General features: G+C 44.4%; 1 protein-coding gene across 1 annotated transcript in view; it reads right to left on the reverse strand.

The window, feature by feature from the left end:
• adarb2 (adenosine deaminase RNA specific B2 (inactive)) overlaps positions 1-12312 on the reverse strand; it is a 176941-nt gene extending 164629 nt beyond the window's left edge. Inside the window, exon 1 of the mRNA XM_062379059.1 lies at positions 11885-12312. Within this exon, the coding sequence (XP_062235043.1) occupies positions 11885-11987 (103 nt within the window). The 5' untranslated portion in view covers positions 11988-12312. The remainder of the gene's footprint in view (positions 1-11884) is intronic.
• Positions 12313-21533: the final 9221 nt, after the last annotated feature.

Here is a 21533-nt window from a genome sequence, read left to right on the forward strand (position 1 = left end):
ACATTAGGACAGCTGCTCCTCAGATGTGCAGCGGGACCTTTCCACACAGCGAGCTGAATTCAGGATGTTTTTACTGGAGGCGTGCCTCTCACGGGGGGGGGGGGGGACACACATACGTTGTGTCTAAATGTGGAAGGGTGGGTTTGCAGGATCATCTGTGCAAGCATTTCCGGGGCTTTTTACGCCCAGAGACGTCCTCTCTCTCTCTTTGTCCTTTACGCTAAGCAACATTCACAGCCCCGGGTCCCTCACACCCTTCACCGACAGCTTCGGCCCCAGAGCTCCAGTGCGGGGTCGCCGGGGAGGTGGAGGTGGAGGAGGGGGAGGAGGGGATGAAATCCGCCATCGTGCCAAAGCTCATCCGAGCAGACCAATGCCAAAGCACCATGTGTGTACAAACAACTCGGCTGAATCCGACTCAATGTATGCTCAGGCCTTATCTGGGTGAAGCCAAATACACTCTGAGCTATCAGAGGCAATGGATGAGCGATTGGAACTCTCAGTTTTTGCGGCAAATGCAAACACATCTATTACGCTCGGCCGCTTCAAGCTGTACAAATCAAAATCAGTGCGGCAAGGAGGAAAAATAAACACCACGCCGTGTGACTGTTAAGAAACTCGGGAAAAGCAGGACTTCGCATATCACACCGATCGGCCCCGGAGCTATATGAAAACTCCTGCACGGCCGACGCGGCGGTGATACGCAGGACATCAGGCCGAGTTAATGCAGGCGAAGAGTTTTTCTAAATACCTTTTAAAGGATTTGCAAGATAAGCCTGTCGGTCTCTCCTAGAAGGAGCCCCTAAAGGACGGTGGAATCGATGGATGAGAGAGGATTTACTGTAGGGCGAAGAGCAGGGAAAACTGTTATTTAATGCTCGCATGTGAACAGAATAATGAAGCAGGCAGGAAGCTCACGAGTGCGTGTGTGCGCTCGTCGTTATCAATGGACTAATCTGCCATTAAAACCATTCCATCAGCCACATGGATCTAATGGCCAGCGGGCGCAATGTGCTTTTGATTCCTGCAAATCAACCATCATCGTATACACACTGAGCAAGGAGGAGATCTGGCTTCACCTCTCATCCAGAGTGAGGTGAAAATATCACAGTGCTAAAAAAAAAAAAAACTGTATACAACAACGACAACTGAGCTCCTGACACAAATAAAGCTTTGCTCCTTAAAGTTTAACTCTCATTATTTATTGCCTTATTAAACCTCCCGTGGGTACCAAGTAGAGGAAGGGACATCTGACTATTTGAACCACGATCGGCCAATCGGAGCGGCCATGAGCAGAAATTGTATTTTTAGATGTGAACAGAGCTGCAGCGGAACAGAATTGTTTCTACTTCCAACCTGTTATATGTAACATCTGTGTAAAGCTCACTTACAGCATGTGTGTGTCTTAATACAACTTATCATGAACCATTAAAGTCCAATGGATACAGCTGCACAAAACATCACACTCTAGATATCAAACCAATAAGTCAATAATCGACTAGTCGGTAAATTCAAGTTAATTTGTATAGCTCATTTAAAAACAACAGCAGTTGACCAAAGTGCTACATAATAAAAAAAAAAGGCACAATGTGAGATATATGAAAGAATCAAATAATAATAAAAGGACAACCAAGAAAAAAAATCTTCACTCTATTCCTAAATATTTAGACGGAAGGAGAGCGCTTAGTTGTGAATGGGAGACCGTGCCAAAGGTTTAGGGGCAGCTGGAGCAAATGTACGACCATTGGCTAAAAACTAACATCAACATGCCAAATATGCCAACGTCCAAAAATAACAGACAAAAAAACATCAAGATCCATGAAGTGCTGGCTTGGAAATATTTTCCTATCTTGCCATCTTAAAAAAGAGAAAACATACTTGATCTCTCCCTTTATTTGGATTTATGCGAATAGTCAACAGCAGAAATCATTTCAGTAGTTTTTGTCTGAGCCCTGCCGACAAAAGGAACTCAGAACTTGGCGTAGGTAAAAGTAGCCTCAAGTTGTAAATCTGCTATTGTTACAACTATAACCGGCATTTTTACTGCACAAAAGCAGCAACGTACACAGACGGAGCAGCCTTCACTAGAAGGGGAACTCACGACCGACTCCATGCTATCTGTCTTGCAAGAAAAAACATGCCGACAGAGGAATGGTACGGTCCTCACAAGCTGCTGAGATTCATATTAATGACCTAAAACTGATCTATCATGGATGGACAGCAGTGATTATGGTGATTGAGTGTCCACCTCATCCCGAGTTGTGCGGAGTCCCGTCAAGGTTAAGACCATTTTGGAGAAGAGAGCGCGTCTCCACGTGCGGAAAGGACCTCCTATGGAGGGTTGTTAAGGTGAGAGACCCCCCCCCCCCCCGCCCCCACGATGGACCCTCTTGTAAAAACGCTTAGTCTTATTAATGGTAATAAATGCTGTTGCGCCCCCCCCCCCCAAGCAATAAGACGCATCTACTCTTGGCTAAAGTCCCCTTCATTAACGTTATCTCAAATAGGCACCCACTCCGATGGCGGGAGAAGGGACGGGTTAAGCTGCTTCATCCAATTTCTTTTTCTTCCCTACGAGGCCGGGTATCAGTGGTGAGTGCTGTGTCAGCGCAGCACACAGGGCAGTTTGTGCTGTCATGTGGCCGGAGCACGACATCAGTGCAGGAGCTTTAAGCCGCCGAGATCCGAGCGGCCTGCCGGCTGATCAGATACCGCCGGGGCGCTCCTGCGTTTGGTGATTTTTAATTTTCGAAACGCACTCAAATGGCAGCTGAGCACATTTCATGGTTGACTTGCAAAGGGCTGATTTGTATTTTTTATTTTTTATTGGTGCACAACGTCTGGCACCTTCTTCGGCTATTTTCTGCTTTCGTAATATGTCCGTGCTCGCAGCAGCAGCAGCCGACCGCCGCCACGCTGTGAATACGCAAGAGCAAACCGGAGGACAACGGTAACTCTGTGTGCCGCGGCTGGGGAGAGAGGGAGATGGGGGGGGGGGGGGGGGGGGGGGGGGGGACAGAAAAGGCAACAAAAGACGTGACGGAGAGGAGGAGAGAGGGGAGAGAGAGAGAGCGAGCGACGGAGAACGTGTGAAACCGCAGACCGTCAAATGATCTGGCCTCTCTCCAGGCACGATGACTCAGGGATGATGGCACAGTTAGAGCTAATTAGGATCATAAAGCGGAGAAATGTTTTGCCACCATGATGTGCCGGGCCCTTCCACCCTATTGGCAGGACTTCACATTAGATGTGAGAGAATGTCCGGACGGCATGCTAAACAGCAAAGAGTAATAACATTAATAAGACAAATTGGCTTCGTTCAAAACAACAGCTACACAGGAAACTATTCGAATATTTAATTGGACTGCATCACATGTGTAGATAACGTCTCCACTGCATGATGATTTGAAGCTGGCAGTCCTCCAGCAGGAGCGCGAAGCCATCCACTGATTATGTTTTTAGATTTATTCATCAGTTTGATTAGTAAAACGTCAGACAACAGTAATATAATGTCCAAAGTAAGGCCTATAAACTCCATGTTAAGTCTAACTAACAGTGTTATCATAACAAGCTATCTTAACACTTAAATACTCTGTGCACTATTCATATTATTTATAATACTTATTTATAACAGGCACCTCTCTTCACCGCTCTTCGTACCCTCCTTACCTCGGCTTATATTCTATTGAAGAACAGGATTTTATACTTATTTTACTTTTAGTTCATTATACACACGATCATTTCATAATGTTGTTATACTTGCACAATGACAATAAAGTTCTTTGAATCGAACTAACAGTCCAAGATTCAAAGATTCAATCTGCAACTGGAAAATTGCTGATTTATCCAACCAAGAGCTGCTGAGTACATCATTAACAGACTTTCTGTTTTCATGCAGTTAGTTGCTGGGTTAGGAATTGTGTTAGGCTACGACACCCAACCCTAGATAACCTGTGACATGCTCACTGTTCTCTGACCACAAGACCAAACAGGTTTTAGTTTCACAAACGGCGAGTTGAATGAGCATCACTGAGGAAGCTCAGTACGACCTGGGGACCCATCATTGCTGCACAGTGGGGAGTCCGGTTGAGCCATCATTAATTCACAGAGCACAACTCTTCTTCCCTTTGATTCTGGTGTTGTGAGGCAAGAAAGAACCTTTTATCTGAATTAAAGACCAAACTGCAAATCATCGATGGCTCAAAGGAGAATATTAGGGGTTGGCCTGATGATTTCAAACATAGGAAATGACCTTAAACATGTCAGTTGTTGTTCATTCAAATGGCTGCTTGAGTCAATCGCTCACAACTAGGGGTGTCACGATACCAAAGATTCAGTAGTTGGTGCCAATACCAGTAAGATAACACGATTCTCGATGCCAATTTCGATACCACGGTAAAAAAAAACGCTTCACGTCATCCTCCAGAGCAGGGGGCGGCAACCTGCGGCTCCGGAGCCATATGCGGCTCTTCAGCCCCTCTGCAGTGGCTCCCTGTGCATTGTTGTGCGTGTTGCGCATATTTTTCGCGAACGGCAAACTTAACGAATCAGTTTTCATATGTTGAACGTGAGGGAAAGTCACGTTCATTTTTTAAATCATCATCGTATCAGGCCGTCATGAAATACCAGGAGCGGGCTATGTGCGCGTGTGTGTGTGCGCTCCGAGATAGAGACTGTGTCTCTGAGCGAGTACCGATGCTAACAGCTGGCATCGGCGCTCACGGTTCTTACGGTGCTTCAAAAAAAATTTGCATCGTCTGTGTTTTGTTATTTTAGTATCGAAAGGTATCGTTAGTATCGGTTCTCGTGACATTCGTACTCACAACAGACACTACACAGAGGGGTCACAAGCAAAAAGGGCCAGGAACTGTAAAAACAAGGTCATTTTGTAGTCCCTCCTAAAAACATCAAATATTTCTCGACGGGAAAAGTGTCATGATGCGTTCAAGGGACGCCCGACATGTGAAAAACACAGAGTCACATATCGTAAAATCAGAGAGCGCTGTCTGGATTTGTTTCTCAAGTCCGATGCCAGCTCAAATCTCGTGACAGTGGCTACTAGGCAACTCTCTTCATGTTGCGTAGCCTGGTGGACTGCAGACACACAAACACTGACAGGAGGCAACAATGCTGCTGACTTGCTGCGCTACATCTCTGTTTATGAGGACTGACAGCTTACCAGCACATCCTGCACAAACACAAACACACACACACACACACACGCAGGGGAGACAAATCCTTGCTAATACACACTCACACAGGCCTGCAGACAAATGAACACACAGAGGCTCATCTGACGCACTCCTGAATATAATTCCCATTGCAGCAGCAGTACATGCATTAGCGCTGATAAACTGGATTGCGGCGTAACCGCTCTCAAACGTCTCCCCCTGAAAGCACCTCCTGCCTGAGAAGCCGCTGTGGATCAGATTGACGGAGCGCCACACACGACCAACTCCATTGAACTTCTGTGTGTGTGTGTCGTCATGGCAACAAGCGCAACAAGTTATTTGCGATGTGAGTAATACCCTTATCTGTCCAACTGCGGGAGGCGTCAAACAACAGACTTATTAACTCAAAGTGTCACCTATGAATTTTAAAATCTGTATCTGTGCGTTTCATACTTGTCATTCTGTTTATCTACTACCTGTGTGTGTTTGTGTGTGTGTGTATGTGTGTGTGTGCGTGTCATTGAGACATTTTGGTTTAAATTTTGTTTTTTCGCCGCCGCGTAAACTTTAAATACAATTGCTCGCTGCCGAGCTCCGAGGAGCCAAGAGGGACTATTACGAGATAATTTCTAATTATGCTAATGTGCTAAAGTTGTGCTTTTTCCTTTTCCTTGGTCATTTTATCAGCCGTCCTCGAGAGACCACAGTCAGTCGTAATAGCCCTTTTTCCCTCGGCTCAACGCGCCGTCAGTTAGAGGACGCCGCGTCCCGAAACCGCCGACTCCTCCGCCCGCTGTACCCTTAATCAGGAAGCGCCTGTAAAATTCACAGAGCCGCGCTTGTGCACAGAGAGGGAGCGCCGCGCCGCCTCCATCGGCGCTGACCTTCATTAACCTCATAAATGCCAGCGGTGTTTCTGTCGCGGCTCTTAATGTGGTTATCAGCACAAACACAAACAAATGTGACAGGAGTGTTTCGGGGGGGCTGAGGCTGCAGCTTTACATCTGTGAAATAACAACGCGTGTCCTCTCCCACTGCACACGGCCGCTGTGACATTGAGCCGTCCCGACACGGAAACCAGCACCAGGAACCGCTGTGTTCCAATAACCAGGACAAACCAGCAACCAAACCAGCAAGAGGAAACTGGTGGTGTGGATCATTTGCAGCAATCAGCAAGATGTGTGTGTTCATTTAAGTCCTCTGCCTGTCTCTCTGTCTCTGTGCCCGTCTGTGCTTCTGTCAGTCAGCTTGTGTGTCACAGTGTGTGTCTGTCTGTGTCCTGCTGCCCAAGGATTAGATTCCTGAATGTCTCTGAATGTGAACACAGGCCACTGCAGGAATTATACTATACCATTAATCTGCATATGGACTGTTACACAGGTTCTGCACCACACAGAGAATAACTGACATAGCTACAATATGAACCAGACTGAATTCAAATTAATCTTGAGGATGAATGAGTTAATACCGTTGAATGATAAAGCGCCCCTTAAGTGACTTATGTTTCTTTCCGCTCTGTTGCTGTAACTATTTGGCTCACACTCCACATTGTTAGTTACTAGTTCTACCCTATGAGCTCTCTCTCTCTATCTCTCTCTCTCTCACTCTCTCTAACAAACAAACAAAGAGACTCATGTTTCTTCTGAGACTTTCTTATCATCTGTCTGTCCATCATCGGCTCCACTGCTTCTGTATCAGTGAGGCACCTAAACACAAACAGCCTTATAAGAGTGGTCTGTGTGTGTGTGTGTGTGTGTGTGTGTGTGTTTTTGTGTGTCATTGTCACAAGTGTAAGTTATACGCAACTCACATGAAAAGCAACACTACTACCACAAATAATAATAATACAAATTATTTGATATATCAATGGGATTTATCAATATACGGCTACACATTCTTCAACCACAGAGATGATCGTCCCTAAACCCTTAACAAAGGAATAAATTGTGGTTTTTTGAGAGTAATTAATTTGCCAAAAACAGGATGAAAATTGCAATAAACAAAGTTAAAGATGAAGTATTATTTAGTGAAAATCTGATATTGAAAAAGCCGTCAGTCTGTCAGACTCTAACTTGTGGAAAATAAACAGAGAAAAAAAAGTTGCAATTTGTATTTGCTTAAAAAAAACATAAAGCTTCAGGTTTTTTGACATGTACTTTTTAGATCTTTAGCCTTGAAGGAACAGATGATATGAGAGCGGCAGACAGGAAATAAGGGGAGACATGTAACTTCCCTTGTTCAGAGTTAAACTGGAGATACAATACAAACTATTAAAAAAACTGAATCTAGCAATAGAAAGGTGAGAAGCCAATTCACTGTCAACAAAGAGGTAAAGACACCCAGTTCTGTTCCTACGTGAACCTTTGTCACATTATTAACCTCCCACTCTTTTCTTATTGTATAATAAATGCTGCTCATAAAATATATGTATAATTATTTATTTATTTCTAACCTTGAGTAATATTCAATGTTATAGAACGCCTGCAAAGCAACAAACTAACCACAGACTAGCGAGTGGTGAGAGTAACTAAACAGATAGGCTGGAATCTTCTGTAAATATGTAAGTTTTCCAATAACGCTGCGAAACACAACTTTTAATTTCATGCTTCATTACAGGCTGAGGACAATCTCTCATATCTGACCATCAAAAAAAATCGACAACAAATTCAGAGTGAAAAGCTTCCCATTCAACAGAGACCAGTACTGGGAGATTTGTGTTGAAATTCACTCGTACATAATATCCACTATGTGCAAACCAATGCAGGATAAGGATGCTAAGAAAAGGTGAAAATCCTAAGGGAGGTCCTGTGCTCCTGAGCTTCTTCTCTCCATCCTGACCTCTGCCCTCACTCGATGCTTCCTTCATCACTGCTGAGAGAAACGGATGCTTCCACAGAGCCCGGGCTTCCTCCCACTCCTCCTCCCTCCGCGGCTCGGCTGCATGTCCGACACTCAGAGAAGACCCCAGAGAGCATCGGTGGGCCTGCCGCCGATTGTCGCGTCCGCCCCGCTAACATCTCCTCTGGTGGCTTCTTTAAAAAAAAAAAAAAAAAAGAGGAGCCCGGAATGCGCGAAGGGTGATGACCCTCACCCCTCTGCCCTGCCCTGCACCCCCTCTCCTCCCCCACTCGGCCTCAACGTCCACCGCCGCACACACTCATCCGACCCCACCGCCGCTGCCGCCGCCTCGCCCAGAGAGACAGCGCAAACGGTAATTGCCACATAAATTACGTTACACTGTGTTTTTCACATTTGCCCCTCGGCGCTCTCGATGATTCGCTGATAGACTGTACTGTACGCTGAGAGAACAGGGTGATAAGCACGGCAGTAAAAAGAAATAATGTTGGTCTATAAATCTCTGCCGTGCTTATTTTTTTTACGTTAAAAACCTCTGTGGATAAAAGACAAGGAATATGTTGCACATATGTCCCGGTTAAAGGCCGATGAGAGGGGAAAAGGTCACGCTGCTGATTGACAGGTCGGATTTAGCCGAAAGACACACACACACACACACACACACACACACACACACACACACACACACACACACACACACACACACGTTCCTGCACACCGCCGGGCTGTCACACACCTCAACAGGGATTTTGTTTGTGGCAACGAACGTCCCTTTGGAGACGTAAGCGACATAATAAATCACAAAAGGTTGTGATTAATTAAGAGGCAGACACACAGGATGTCCATGAATCCTTCTCGGGGGGAGGTGGGGGGGGGGGGGGGGCGACAGTGGTCAAACACTGCGCTTGAGGGAGAGCAAACAGACACAGAGCGAGGTGCGAGCACAGCGCCGGGCCGACGGGAGCATTGTAACCTGAACAATGCGAGGAGGCAGCGGTTGGCAAACTGCAGCACAGAGAGCAAAAAAAACACAGATGGTGGATTTAGTAACGTGTGGGATTTCGAGGAAGACCGTGCAGAGGACAGCGTCCGGCTGCCAAAAAGATGAGAGCAAATCAATCTCAGGCCTGTAATCTGCAGTCTGCAATTATTCTGTATATCGTCCAATCCGAAAAATGAACAGCCGCAAAGAAGAGTTTAGCCGTGAAACAAAACAAAAGAAGAAATTAATAGAAATAGTGAAGAGGAATCTGCTTACTATCCTATGAATACTCACACACAGGTTTTAGCGAGTCCATCTACAAATAATCTGCACTTCTCGCCGGAGATTAAGCCCCAAATACCAAGCAGTAATCCCTCGGGGACTTTTTGCCTTAAGGTCTGTAAAAATATAATTGTGTGAAACCTCAAGATGATCACATTTGGAATGAAGGAATAAAGGAATAACAAAAAGGCTCAGTTCAGCTTTGTTTAATCTGAAAAAATGATCAATCACTCCCAACGTGCTTTTATTTTCTAAAGACAGTTCAGGGTAACATGTGCAATATCTGCGGCAAACAATTGGACAGGAAGGGTTCGATCGGACCGAGCACAACCCGTCCACCTCCTGCAGCTCTGGAGGAGTCGGCGGCCATCAGCACTTCCTAAAGACACACTTCATTTACAAGCGGTCCCCTGAACTGGCCCCTAATGTCCCGTGTTATCAGAATGAATCAGCAGTGCTGATAAATTAGCCGTACGGAAACACGCTGCGGAGGCCTGTCAGCTAATGTGCACGCGTTTGTGTGATACTCATATGCAATGCTTAATGTTGTGGAACCAATTCTGTCGTTTCCATTATGTAAATACATTTGCCTCAGCACTATATTTTATGTATTGTCTGCCTTGTCTCAATTACTTGGGCTATTAAAAATCAAGAGGTTATGGAAATGAGGTGCAGTTGTCTGTTTGTAGTTTGATGACAAGTGCAAAGTGTTTATGAAAGCTCGTTATGCATTCAACTGCAGTCGGATACGTCAACACGCTCCGAGCCTTCATCCATATTCCACAATGCAATGGGGTGGCACGTCACTATCTTCAAGCATGAGCAACACAAAGAGTGGTGCTCTCATCTGTTACACGTATAAATAAATGAAAAATAAACGTCTCATCGCTATTTTATTTAATCCTCCCCTGCTTTTCTCATGGAGGTGCCAGAAAATGTAGGCAAAAAAGAGGATCATGTCATATTTCTGGGAGGGTCTGTGGCTTCTCCACAGCAGATACATGTTTCATGCTTCTGTTTTGGGGGGGGGGTTGCTTTTACTGCGAAAAAAAAACAAACTCAGAAATAATCAAGAAAACTAAAATCTGAAGAGTTTCCTCACACCCAGTCGACAGAATCTAAAGGTTTCGCTCACATATCAGAAATATAACTTCTCCCTCAATCTTCTAGAAATGTAATTTCCCCCATTCTTCAGCGAGGAGTGGACAACGGAACAACGAATTACACAACAGCTGCACAGCGAAGAAATTGAATTGTGAGCATTTTGTACCACACAACTCCAAAAAGTGAGAGGTGTCGAGATGGAAGTGTGTGATTTAAGTCCTGTGTTTTTGTTGTTTTTCTCATGTAAAAATGTGGAATAAATGACATTAATATATGTAAGTCAGTGGTAGAGATACTGTAATTTACTGGGTTATTTAGACCAGTCAGCATCCATCACCGTGAGGCTACAGACAAACGCTCAAAAGGCAAAAATGTCACCGTTATCAGGTTTCATTCAGTGGAAAATCAGCAGCTTTTCCATTTTAATTACACATATAATTGAGTGTTTTCCAGTGTGTCACACTGTGTTAACACACCGGCTCCATCCCCCCCTTCTTCAGCAGGAACCCTTCTCCTCTTTACACCTCTGATTAGAATTAAAAACAAATACACACAAATAAAAAACCATGGCACTAAATTCAATGTTTTTTTCGGGAATTTTGGAGCAAATAATGCCGTATTTTCATCCTCTCTCTTTTCTTTGTCAGGCCCAGAACAGATTCTCAAACTTTAAAGTGTTGAGTGTCAGTGAATGAGGAGCAGCAGAGCACTAAGATCCAAAGCTTGCATTGAAGGGAATTTGCTTAAAATTAGACGATAAGAGAAAAAAAATAAACTGAGAAATTATGAGGAAAATCAAGATTGTGTGTCAAGCCCTCGTTGAAGTGGGAATTAAATGTGTGAGTCCTGTTCTTTAAAAAAATATGTGTAGCTTCAATACACTGAGCATTGGGGTTGTCTGACAGTGCAACACACAAGTGTAATTATCCGAAGGCGTTAGTAGAAATTAGGGAAGAAACTTGAATCTTTTTTAATGAGGAAGTTATTTTCCTTTGAATCAAAGCTTGTGTGTTAAATTGTAAAAAAAAAAGAAAAAAGAAGACAATATAACAAGGCGCTTTTCTCACGAGGCTACGTCTGTTATTTAAACTATTAAAGCTAATTCATAGTTTAATTCCCTTCCTATTGTCCTGGACGTCGGACACAATGAACCGTTTTCGGGACAGCAGCGCAGCGGCAAGTTCGGCTTCAGCGGCGGAGAGACGATGCGTCATTTAAAGGCGCTGGAGCGGCTGTTATTGCGCTCCATTCACACAGAAGCTGACATTTCTTTATGTTCCTCCACTTTCCGATATATTTGGATACGTGCAGCAGCTGCACCCGGAGCGCGGAGCTGGGTGAGGCTGAGGCGGCAGCGCACGCGGGGGCTCGACCGGCGGTGCGCTCCGGTGCCCTCGCCAAGGTTGCGCACGACCTCTGCTCGCGCTGGAAACAGGGGAGAGCGGCACTAAAAGAAAAAACACCTTAACAAGTGTGTTAAAGTTGTTACCTTTTCTCTTCGATCGCCTCCTCCTCCTCCTCTTCAGCTTGCATTTCACCTGGCCGCCCTGAGCCCCGGACGCGCGGCTGCTGTTCCCAAGTACGGATGCCATCGGCGCATGCAGCCCCTCGCCTGCTCTGGAGCGGAGCGCGGGGGAGAACTTGGGAGGACTCGGGCGGCTCGACTCCTGCTTTGCACTTTGTGTCGCTTCCAGCCTCCGTCGCCGTCGCGATAACAGCAGAAGGTTTGACGTCGACTCGGGGACTGTATTTTTCGGCTTCTCCCTGCGAAACCAGCGTGGAGAGGGAGGGAGGAGTGTGTGCGTCTTGCTGTTCGCGTATCACCTCTGTAACTCCAGCTCACACACACACACGCACACACACAGGCTGTTCTCAGCGCAGCAGCTCCGGTCCTCCCGCTCCTCTGCCGACTAGAAATGTTTGGCATCAGCCACTTTGGATTCAACCATGCATGGCTCCTATCTATTTGCTGCCGAGCTTTCTAATTAGGGTCCAATCGTGGCTGTCTGGGAGGTGTGACATCACCAGCGACACCCTCCAGCCCACACCCCTTCCTCACCCGCTTCCACTTACTCCGCACACTTTTCCCTTCCCTCTTCTTCTTCTCCCACATGCACTGCAGGGGAGGCTTGTTCCCTTCTGAGGTCAGAGGTCAGCCTGTTGAAAGGAGGCTTGCTCAATGGCACTTGCAGCAGGTCGGATGTTTGGCAGCATGAGGGGCTTGAACGTGGGTTTGTCCATCCTTCTTCAAACTCAACTTCAGGCTGGAGGAAGAGAAGGGTGGGATGATTTAGACACTGAGGAGGAAAACCTAAGTAGAAAATACTTCAAATCGTGTCCTTGTAAATTACTTTCCGTCAGCTGAGATTTGGGATTTTTCATTTTCTGGCAGGATTATGGATCTGAAGTAAATTCCCCCTCATTCCCGCGCTCTGTTCTAAAGTCACACAAAGGAAGATTACTGTAGTAAGACGCTATAATGTTCAATTAACTGGCTTTTCCAACACACGCAGCAACAACTCTGTCACATCAAATGCATCTTTGATATGTTGTCTGTCAGTTTAATTAGCCCGCTTTTTCCTTTTGACTCATTTCTTTCTACAATTTGCATGACAAAATGTGGCTTCTTTTATTTTGAAAAGGGCCAGGTGACCTTCAGCACAGGAGGCAGAAACTCCACTGACAAAGCGCCGCCGCCGCTGAGTTCCAACATTGTGACATTTTGGCATTTTTGTATGAAAGCGCAGCGTCCAGGCTTTCAGAATTTGTGGCTTTTGTATTGCTGCGGGTTGTTGTTTTAGTCCCCCGGCCTCTGCAGCGGAAGTTCAGGTGTGCGTTGGGAGGAGGCGCTATGGGACTGCCGGACACAGTCATAGCCAGTTCAGTGAGAAAAAAAAAGTGCATGCAGATTTAGTTGTTCGGGCCTAAACTTATGGCGGCTTCGTTGCCCCTCCCCTGGCTGGTTTCACTGTGTTAGTTCCGTCTCTGTATGTGCAGCTACGCAATAAAAGGTCAAAAGAAAATGATGATGGTAAAAATGACATGAATCAGTTTTCACCGCCTGTAAAAGCTGTTATACTTTCCCTAAAAAACACCCCCTGGTACCCTCGGCAGCTCCCTCCCATTTAAGTTGGGAAAAAAAACAGCCTATTTGCAGAAAAAAGCCCCACGACATGTTTGCTGATGTCAGATTGAAAAGTCACTCTGAGACTCTGTTGTTGGGTGGAAACATTTCCTACCGGCCTGAGGGGCAGAGAGCGAGAGCAAGGGAAGAGGGAGGGGAGAGCGAGGGGCGAGGTGAGAGCGAAGAGGCCGGGGCCGTGCACCAGGCTGCAGCCATGCCCTCAGGACGCCCACAAATATCCATGTAAATTGCAGTTTAAGAGAAATCAATACCAGTGACAAGTTGCCAATGCCACTATCTGGGGCAGTAATGAAGGTGTGCTGGTTGTTTGGGGGGGGGGGGGGGGGGGGGCACGGCGCACATAGATTGCAGCAAACAGGCTGGGTGGGCCCGGGGTTCAGGTTAGAGGCGCATGGACGTGCACACACTGACACAGCAAGGTCAGTGGCTGTTGGATGGATGCAAAGTGCCACTGAAGGTTCCGGCTAACCTTGATTATCTCGAACTGTCGCCCCTAATGTACTGTATCTCCTTTACATAGATATATTAAGAGCTGACATCAACACAACCGATGACATAAACGCTGAAAATTTGTCAAATGCTTGAATTCAGATTTTCTCCAGTAGGGCTACTTAGCAACCTGACCTCATCCCTTTTAGGTTCCAGATCCGGCTATGGTTTTTAGAAATGGTTGCTGCAGCAGAGTCCAATGAAGTATTGAAGTCATTCAAATTATTAGGAAGCTAAAAGGTGGCATGTGTGCAAAGTTTCGATCATGGAACAATACAGGTCACTTGTCAAACTACTGTATCCACACTCAACCATCACTTTTGACTTTTATTCTCCCATAATGCTGCCTTTAAAAAGATCCATGTTTTAACATTCATGAAAAATCTGTTGAAAAGCAGAAACGTAGAAACTCAATGCAAAACAAACTATGGTGGATAGGGGACATCAAAATGTATATAAAATAAAAACAAAGACAATAAACTGTACATTATATAATATGTAATAATATGTTTAAGGTTATAGCTATGGCATGATTTTAAAAAATCAGGCCTGCTGCTAAGGACAGAAAACAAATGTCTCCCAGTAAAAATTCGGTTTAAAAGACACCAACGAAAGTTTCTAAAGAGTTTATGGCGATAAGGAGATGTCAGGTGTCAGGTGATCTGCGCAGCTGAGTTAATAAGTCACTTCCTGACTCTGTCTGCTCTGGCTGCTCCACCTCTCGCCTGAATAGTGCCGATGATTTGATGCTGTTGTGAACGTGTCTGTGCTGAGAACCTCCCGCGGTGTTGAGACAAACTGTGGGTAAACCCTGTAGCCAGCTGACCCGCAGGTCATGTCTGAATATGGCTTCAGTGTAAAATCTCTGGGTTGTTTACTGATGCACGGCAGCCATTTAACATTGTGGCTTTGCTGAGATTAAGGACACAAGAAACACATACAATAAAACAACTTTTTACTACATCTCCCACGATGCAACTCAATAGCATTTTGTTATTAGAGACATGTTGTAAAAGGCCATGTCCTTTAAACTCCATTCAAAGTTGATCACACAGGATTTCTCTTCTGCTCAGTTCTTTTCACAAGACCAAGAAAGCAGAGCTGCAGAAGACGATGTCATAAGACTGTTTCTAAACTATTTGTTTATGTGAAGCATCAGAAGAGGGCTCTCTTAAGATAGATTTTGTCTTTAAAAAATCTAATTTTTTGTTTTGTGTTGTGTACAGACCTAAGCTGATAAATTAGGGTGTTTTAGCCAAAATTGGCCAGTTTCAAATAGTTCAGATAGTTTATGAAGCTCCAAGACTCTGGACTGTGATGAGGATTATTATTTATCACTTTCTGCTATAGGTTTTTTTTATGATCAGAGATACTGATCAGTTACATGACACAACAGAATCCATTTGCGTCATCCCGTGCTATGTCTGTGAAAATGATAACGTCTATTCTCTTGAGTCACTGATTGCTTTCTCTCAATTTGTACAATATTTATTTACTCATCACTGTAATCTTTAATACATTTGCTCATAACAGAGCCCACTTATCTTAATACCTCGTTTTTAATGCGTCCACAAAGCTGCACTTTGCTTGCTTTCATTAAAATAAAAAAATGCTTTCCATTCCAGATGCGTAAAAATTAAAGCACTGATATCTTTGATATTTTGTAGGCCCATTTTATGATCTAACGCTGCCTGTGTCTTACAGAATAATAATGTAATACCACAGTAAATAAGAGAATTAAAGACGTCTGTATTTGACAGCTCCTATGACACAAACGCAGCGGAATGTGCTCTCTGTTTTCTGTGTTTACTATTTAGCCGAAAAAACATAGCATTGGTTGGATGTCATGTCTATGGATTAAAGAGTTCGATTTTAATAGAGATTTCCACAAACTCATAGCAACAAGTCTTTCTTCCATCGTCAAATCAGACCCCTGCAATCTGAAGATAAGGGGCCAATCAGTATGCTGCTCACACACATTCATTATCTGGATTTCTGACTTTTCATACACATAGATAGATATCCGGCGAACTTATAATTATATCGGGGACACCCAAACTAAATAGAAAATGAAACAATAAACTCTTGACCTGATTACAGTAATTCGGGGGGTGAGCGTGGAGAAGCCTCGGACCCTCCTCATCAGTCTCAGGGCGAGTATTGACTTCAAGCTTTTTCTCTTCGACAGGTGGGGGCAGCAGTTAGGTGCTAGCTGCTTTATCAGGTGCTCAGGCATGTCACCGGGAGACTCACACGCACACTTACATTCCCCCCCACACAGCCAGTTTGCTCCTTACACGAATGGACAGCGAGTGGTGGCACTTGGCTAAAGAGTGCAAAAGTGCAAAGAGCCTGAAATTAAGGAATGTGTTTCATGTGCTTTATTAGGGTTTAAGAGTCCAAAACAGAGGTACCAGAGAAGAGGCTGAATCGAGTCCAAGTTGAGTCCCTGCTTCCTGAGTCCAAGTGTTTGGTCCTATTGCTACAGTCAGCAATTTATATATACAGTAAGTTTGTATCTCTATACCTATAATTTCCTTATTGCAGCATTGTGTGACTTATGTTTCCTTAGTTCCTAAGACCCTGTGTGTATTAAGTCCTTTATGCATTTTTACTATGTGAAGTGCAATGTGTTACATTGACTTTGAAAATTGGTACACATGAAGATGAATCAAATATAAATAAAAAAACTGACCTCATAAATAATTTGTCAGTGTTTTCTTCCCAAACAGATATTCTCTGTATTTGGCAATTCACACAGTAACTATTAGAAAGTATGAGATTGTGTAGTGAGGTGAGGAGCTGCCAACAATATCACATTCACATCCTAATCCTAAAACACTGCCCCGCGTGAAGCACTTCAGGTGTAAAAACCCAGGCACCGTGATCTAGTTAGCCATCAAAACATTTTGATGACATATTTATCCAGGACACATCATTAGCTCCACAATCCACATTTAAGTAAACACTTCCACCAACAAACAGATGCCTCGAACAGGTGGCAGACATGAACATTTTTTAAAGGCTGGATTTGTCAGGATATTGCTGTTGTATAATGAGAAAAAACTAAACCAGTTTAAAGTCATGTCAACTTGAAGAGAGGAGGTGCCACTTGGGACAAGCTGATCTTGCAAATGAATAAGAAATCTAGGTCCAGCTGTGAGTGTAATCTGACATCATGTAAAAACCAGATAAGCACCTGTTTAACAGCACTAAGGACTGCACTAAGAAGCACATTCAACAAACCCAGGACATCTATACATTATCTGACTAACTGTGGTCTCACTACACGACCACACAAAGAACTGGATGAGTCTCATAAAGGACCACGTTGACAACATGAGACCGACAGCAGAGCGGCATGTTTTACAAACAAAGAGAAAACAATGATATAAGACATCGACTAAGTATTTAAACACATAATACATAAAACAACAGTTTTCATTAAGGAAGAGAAGTTGTTCGAGCACGAGTAGTCTTAGTACAAAATAAGAGCCTGATGGGAGGAGTCTGGTCACCAGGGGGGATTCACATCCCCTGGTGTTTCCGCTCTATATAAGCTGGGGGCAGTCAATGGCAGTTTGATGAAGTTTAGTCTTTGCAGTAGTTTGACCTGGTTTGGTTTGTGTAGCTGCTACCACCTTTGGCAATAGAGTTGTGTTTACGAGGTGCCGGAGCCCTGGTTCATTTTCAAAGCTGCGCTGTCTTCCTTCTTGAAATGAAGCTTTCCAGGGGCTGTTGATGCAAAGATGGCCGGCAGAAGGAAAGAGGACAAACCAGGACAGTTGTACAGCAAAGTGACTCACCAGCAAATTGAGGCAATATTGCAAAGCTGGAATTACGCCAGAGAATGTGTTTTATTTTGTGTTCAATGTCAGGAATTTGAGCAAACCATCCCTTTATGCACCTTGCAAACATTAGCAACACAAAGCCCACTAATTGCTAGCTGTAAACTCTTGACCCACACCTCATTCCGAGGTTTGCTTTCCTCTCCCGTGTTTAAACTTTGAAAGTGACATTGAACATTTCATTTTACCGCCCGCAGCAGGGCTAAACTCTTGCTGTAGAACTGCCACCAATGTACCTTTTTCTCCAGCAACAATCTCCTTTGGATGATTCCCCCCCCCCCCCCCCATCCTTTTTCAACCTCACCCCACCCTGCTTAAGTGACACCCATTAATCACATTAGGTCTTTGGGAGAATTGTCTGCTGAGCGTCAAGTCTTGGCTGACCCCAACATTTGGAGAGCGGAGATAAAGACATTGCACTGACAGCTCTGAAATAGCCCCTTTTTTCACAGGTCAGCGTTCAGCAGAATATGAATATTATTATACATGAAAAAAAAGAAGGAGCAAAACAATTGAGTTCTTACTTCAGAGGAGTCGAATGACATTGGGAATTCTCTGCGTTTCTGCTGCTGTAGATGGAATTCCTGCGTAGGCGTCGAATCCATGTACTCGTAGCAAAAGGCTCCACACGTTGACTTGATATATGCAACGTCAAATATATGACTTAATAAGATCATCATTAATCTCAGGGCTTTATTAGTTAGTTAGTTTTCACTTTTCTATATATCTGGAAACAAATATCTCCTGACATGCAGACTAATAAAATACTCTGAGAGCGCCTGATTGTGCAGATCAATGGTGACTGTGTTTAATATTGGATTCCTTAATTTTTGAAAGCATTGAATATTATAGTGCTCTTTGTGAGTCTACGTTCCAATCAAAATGTCTCTCTGAATAGGAGCTAACATCATTGGCCTTAATGTCACGTAACATTATCAGCCGTGTGGTTTAGTACAATGGAGCCATTGTGTTGCGCGGTGAGGCGGGCTTATCAGTAAAAGACAGGAAAGGAGAAAGGAAAGGAGAAAATGAATAGAATAAAAAAAAGAAAAATCGATCTCTGTTTCGCGAAGGAGAGATTTCTCAAATTAGCTCATTCTTCACGATGTGGTTTCAGACACCTTGTTTAACTGAAATCACTTTTTCATTTCTGCTAAGGAATCAGTAAGCATACATCAGGGTGTTTGCTCTGACTTGTGTACTTCTACTTCAATTACAAATGTTATGCAGTGAGCGTGTCTTCAACACAAGGGAGGGGATTTTTTTAGAGTCTAGCTGACAGCGTCACTTCTGTAATTTGATTGGTCCAATATCCCTGTTGGGCGGACATTAAAAAGGGTTTGTCACAGAGGCAGCTGGGGTCCGACACTGGAACTGGTACGTTTGTCACTCCAAACGTTTCTCTGTGTCACAATTCGCCGGATGGGGTAACAACATGACATCGAGAACATCTGCTGGATTCAGTTGATGTAAGCAAGCCCAGAGAGAGGGCTGATTATACAGCTTACACAAAAAATGTGTGCATAGGTTTTTTAATCAAATGTAAATCCATTTAATGCCCGATGCGCAACTTTTTCTATGCTCAGCATCACCAGTGTGCGAAACCACGGAAAGCAGTCACGATGCTACAGCTGTTAATTTTTACATCTTTCATTTAAGGCTGTTCAAACACAAACATATGGATGGAATCTGTAGCCAAGAAGTGACAGACGGAGGCATCAAGCCTTGAATTTCTCCATGATGCGCGTCATAGCATTGTGCAAGGAAAGAGGCTGAGAGTGGTGCATCCAACCGGGTGTCATCTCCATCACTGCCGATCGGAGCTGGAGCCAATTAATAGCCATAGTCAGAGAAAGCTGAAAACAAAAGGCGGATGTAAGTGAGTGTTAGAGGGTATTCTGGTCCAGTCTGAATGGGGCTTTACAATAATTAGACAGATTCCATGAAAGACTAACTTAACTTCATGTTGTAAAGGAACAGATGTCAAATTTGCTCATGGGTTCCCATTCTGATCAATTCATAGGTCCTACATCTCTCAAACCTTGGAACATGAAGACGCGGTAGTGACAAAGGAATAATAAAATCATAATAAAACCCAACCGCCACTCTGATCAGTCTCTATAGATGTTTCAACAGTTAGATGATCAATTAATATCAGTGGGTGTTTGGCGACTGTTGCTGTCCTGGCAGTGGACTGGCATAGTTTTGGCTGTTTGTGCTTGACTTGCATTTCTACACAGAGCACGTCCAGCACAACGTGGATTGAGTCTCTGAATGGGTCAGTCTCTACAAACATGTCTGTAGATTTCCATGTGACTCCTGGGAAGGAGGTTGTAGAGACTGGTGGAGAAGGTAACTGGTCCGTCAAGGCAGAGGAGTGCACACAAGCCTGAAGCAGTGCTCCTGGAGGAAACAAGCTGGTGCCAAAACTATTCTGTTTGTATTTCCTCTCCTTCTTCTTTGCCTTCTTCCACAGTGTGGTTGTATGATTCCAAGTGGAGACACCTGTTTTTTAGGAGACGACTGCACCACATCCATTCATGACTAATCCATCATATCCACAGCTTTATTCTCAGTCAGTCTTCAGGATTTTCATTATTAAACTGCTCAGAATTTTGCAAAGGCTGACCAATCAGCCAAAAGCGTTGTAGCCCCTCCCAGGTTCAAAACAAACACATGACGACCTCCAGTAACAGGAGCAGCTGAAAACATTAGTCCACCACCCAGTTTCAGGTTTGCAGAAGTAAAAAAACTCACCAGTATCACCAGCTTATTCACCAGAAAATAATGAACCATACAATTTTTATGAGCCATAAAATACATAAACAAACTCATATTAAACAATGCAATAATCGAGACGACCGAGTTCATCCGGAGCTCGAGCTCTTCATATTTCTGTTGTGTGTTGTGTTCCCAGGTGGATGAAGAGTTATATCTGCGCAGACAGACGAATAAAAACCGTCCTGGAGCTCCTGAAGGTGAAGATGCTTGTTATGCCAGGTCTGATCAGGCTGAACTCTGCAGCTGGGGGGGGGGGGGGGGGGGGGGGCGGCTGATGTACAGCTACGTTTGGGTTTTATTTTACTCCGTGGTGTCAGACATGTACAGTGAAGGAACCCCCCCAAACTCCCTGACGGCAGATTTCATGTTTTTCGTGAAAGCTAAAAATAGCTCTCCGATGCACTGCCGCGGACCAACCACATGTTTCTGGAGCTACGTTTGTATCCGCACCTCATGCAGACATTATGAGCTGCTCTGGTTTTAACCTGACAGGGAACACAGAGAGAGAAACAAGGACACCAGTTAAAAAAAATAATCAAATGTCAGCGGAGCTTAGTTCTGATCAAACACCCTGTTCAAACTGATAGCACCCTGGACGCTGCAGCCGCTCGGGGAACCGGCTGTAATTGAAAATGAGCAAAAGTAAATCAAACAAACACAGGAGCGCTCACACGTCGGGCTTACAAAAAAAAGGGTTACCTCACTAAAACTGCTTTAACCGAGCCGCGATTGCACGCTTGCACATGCATGCCTGGAACATGCCTCACACACATGACCGTCAATATGGCCACATAGCAAAACCGAGTAAACAGAAGCTTATCATTTCCCGAGAAGATCTAAAAGGCCTTGAGCTCAGCTGTATCCTATTTTGAAGA

Source organism: Platichthys flesus, chromosome 21, assembly GCF_949316205.1.
Source record: "Platichthys flesus chromosome 21, fPlaFle2.1, whole genome shotgun sequence".
NCBI classification, from domain to species: Eukaryota; Metazoa; Chordata; class Actinopteri; order Pleuronectiformes; family Pleuronectidae; genus Platichthys; species Platichthys flesus.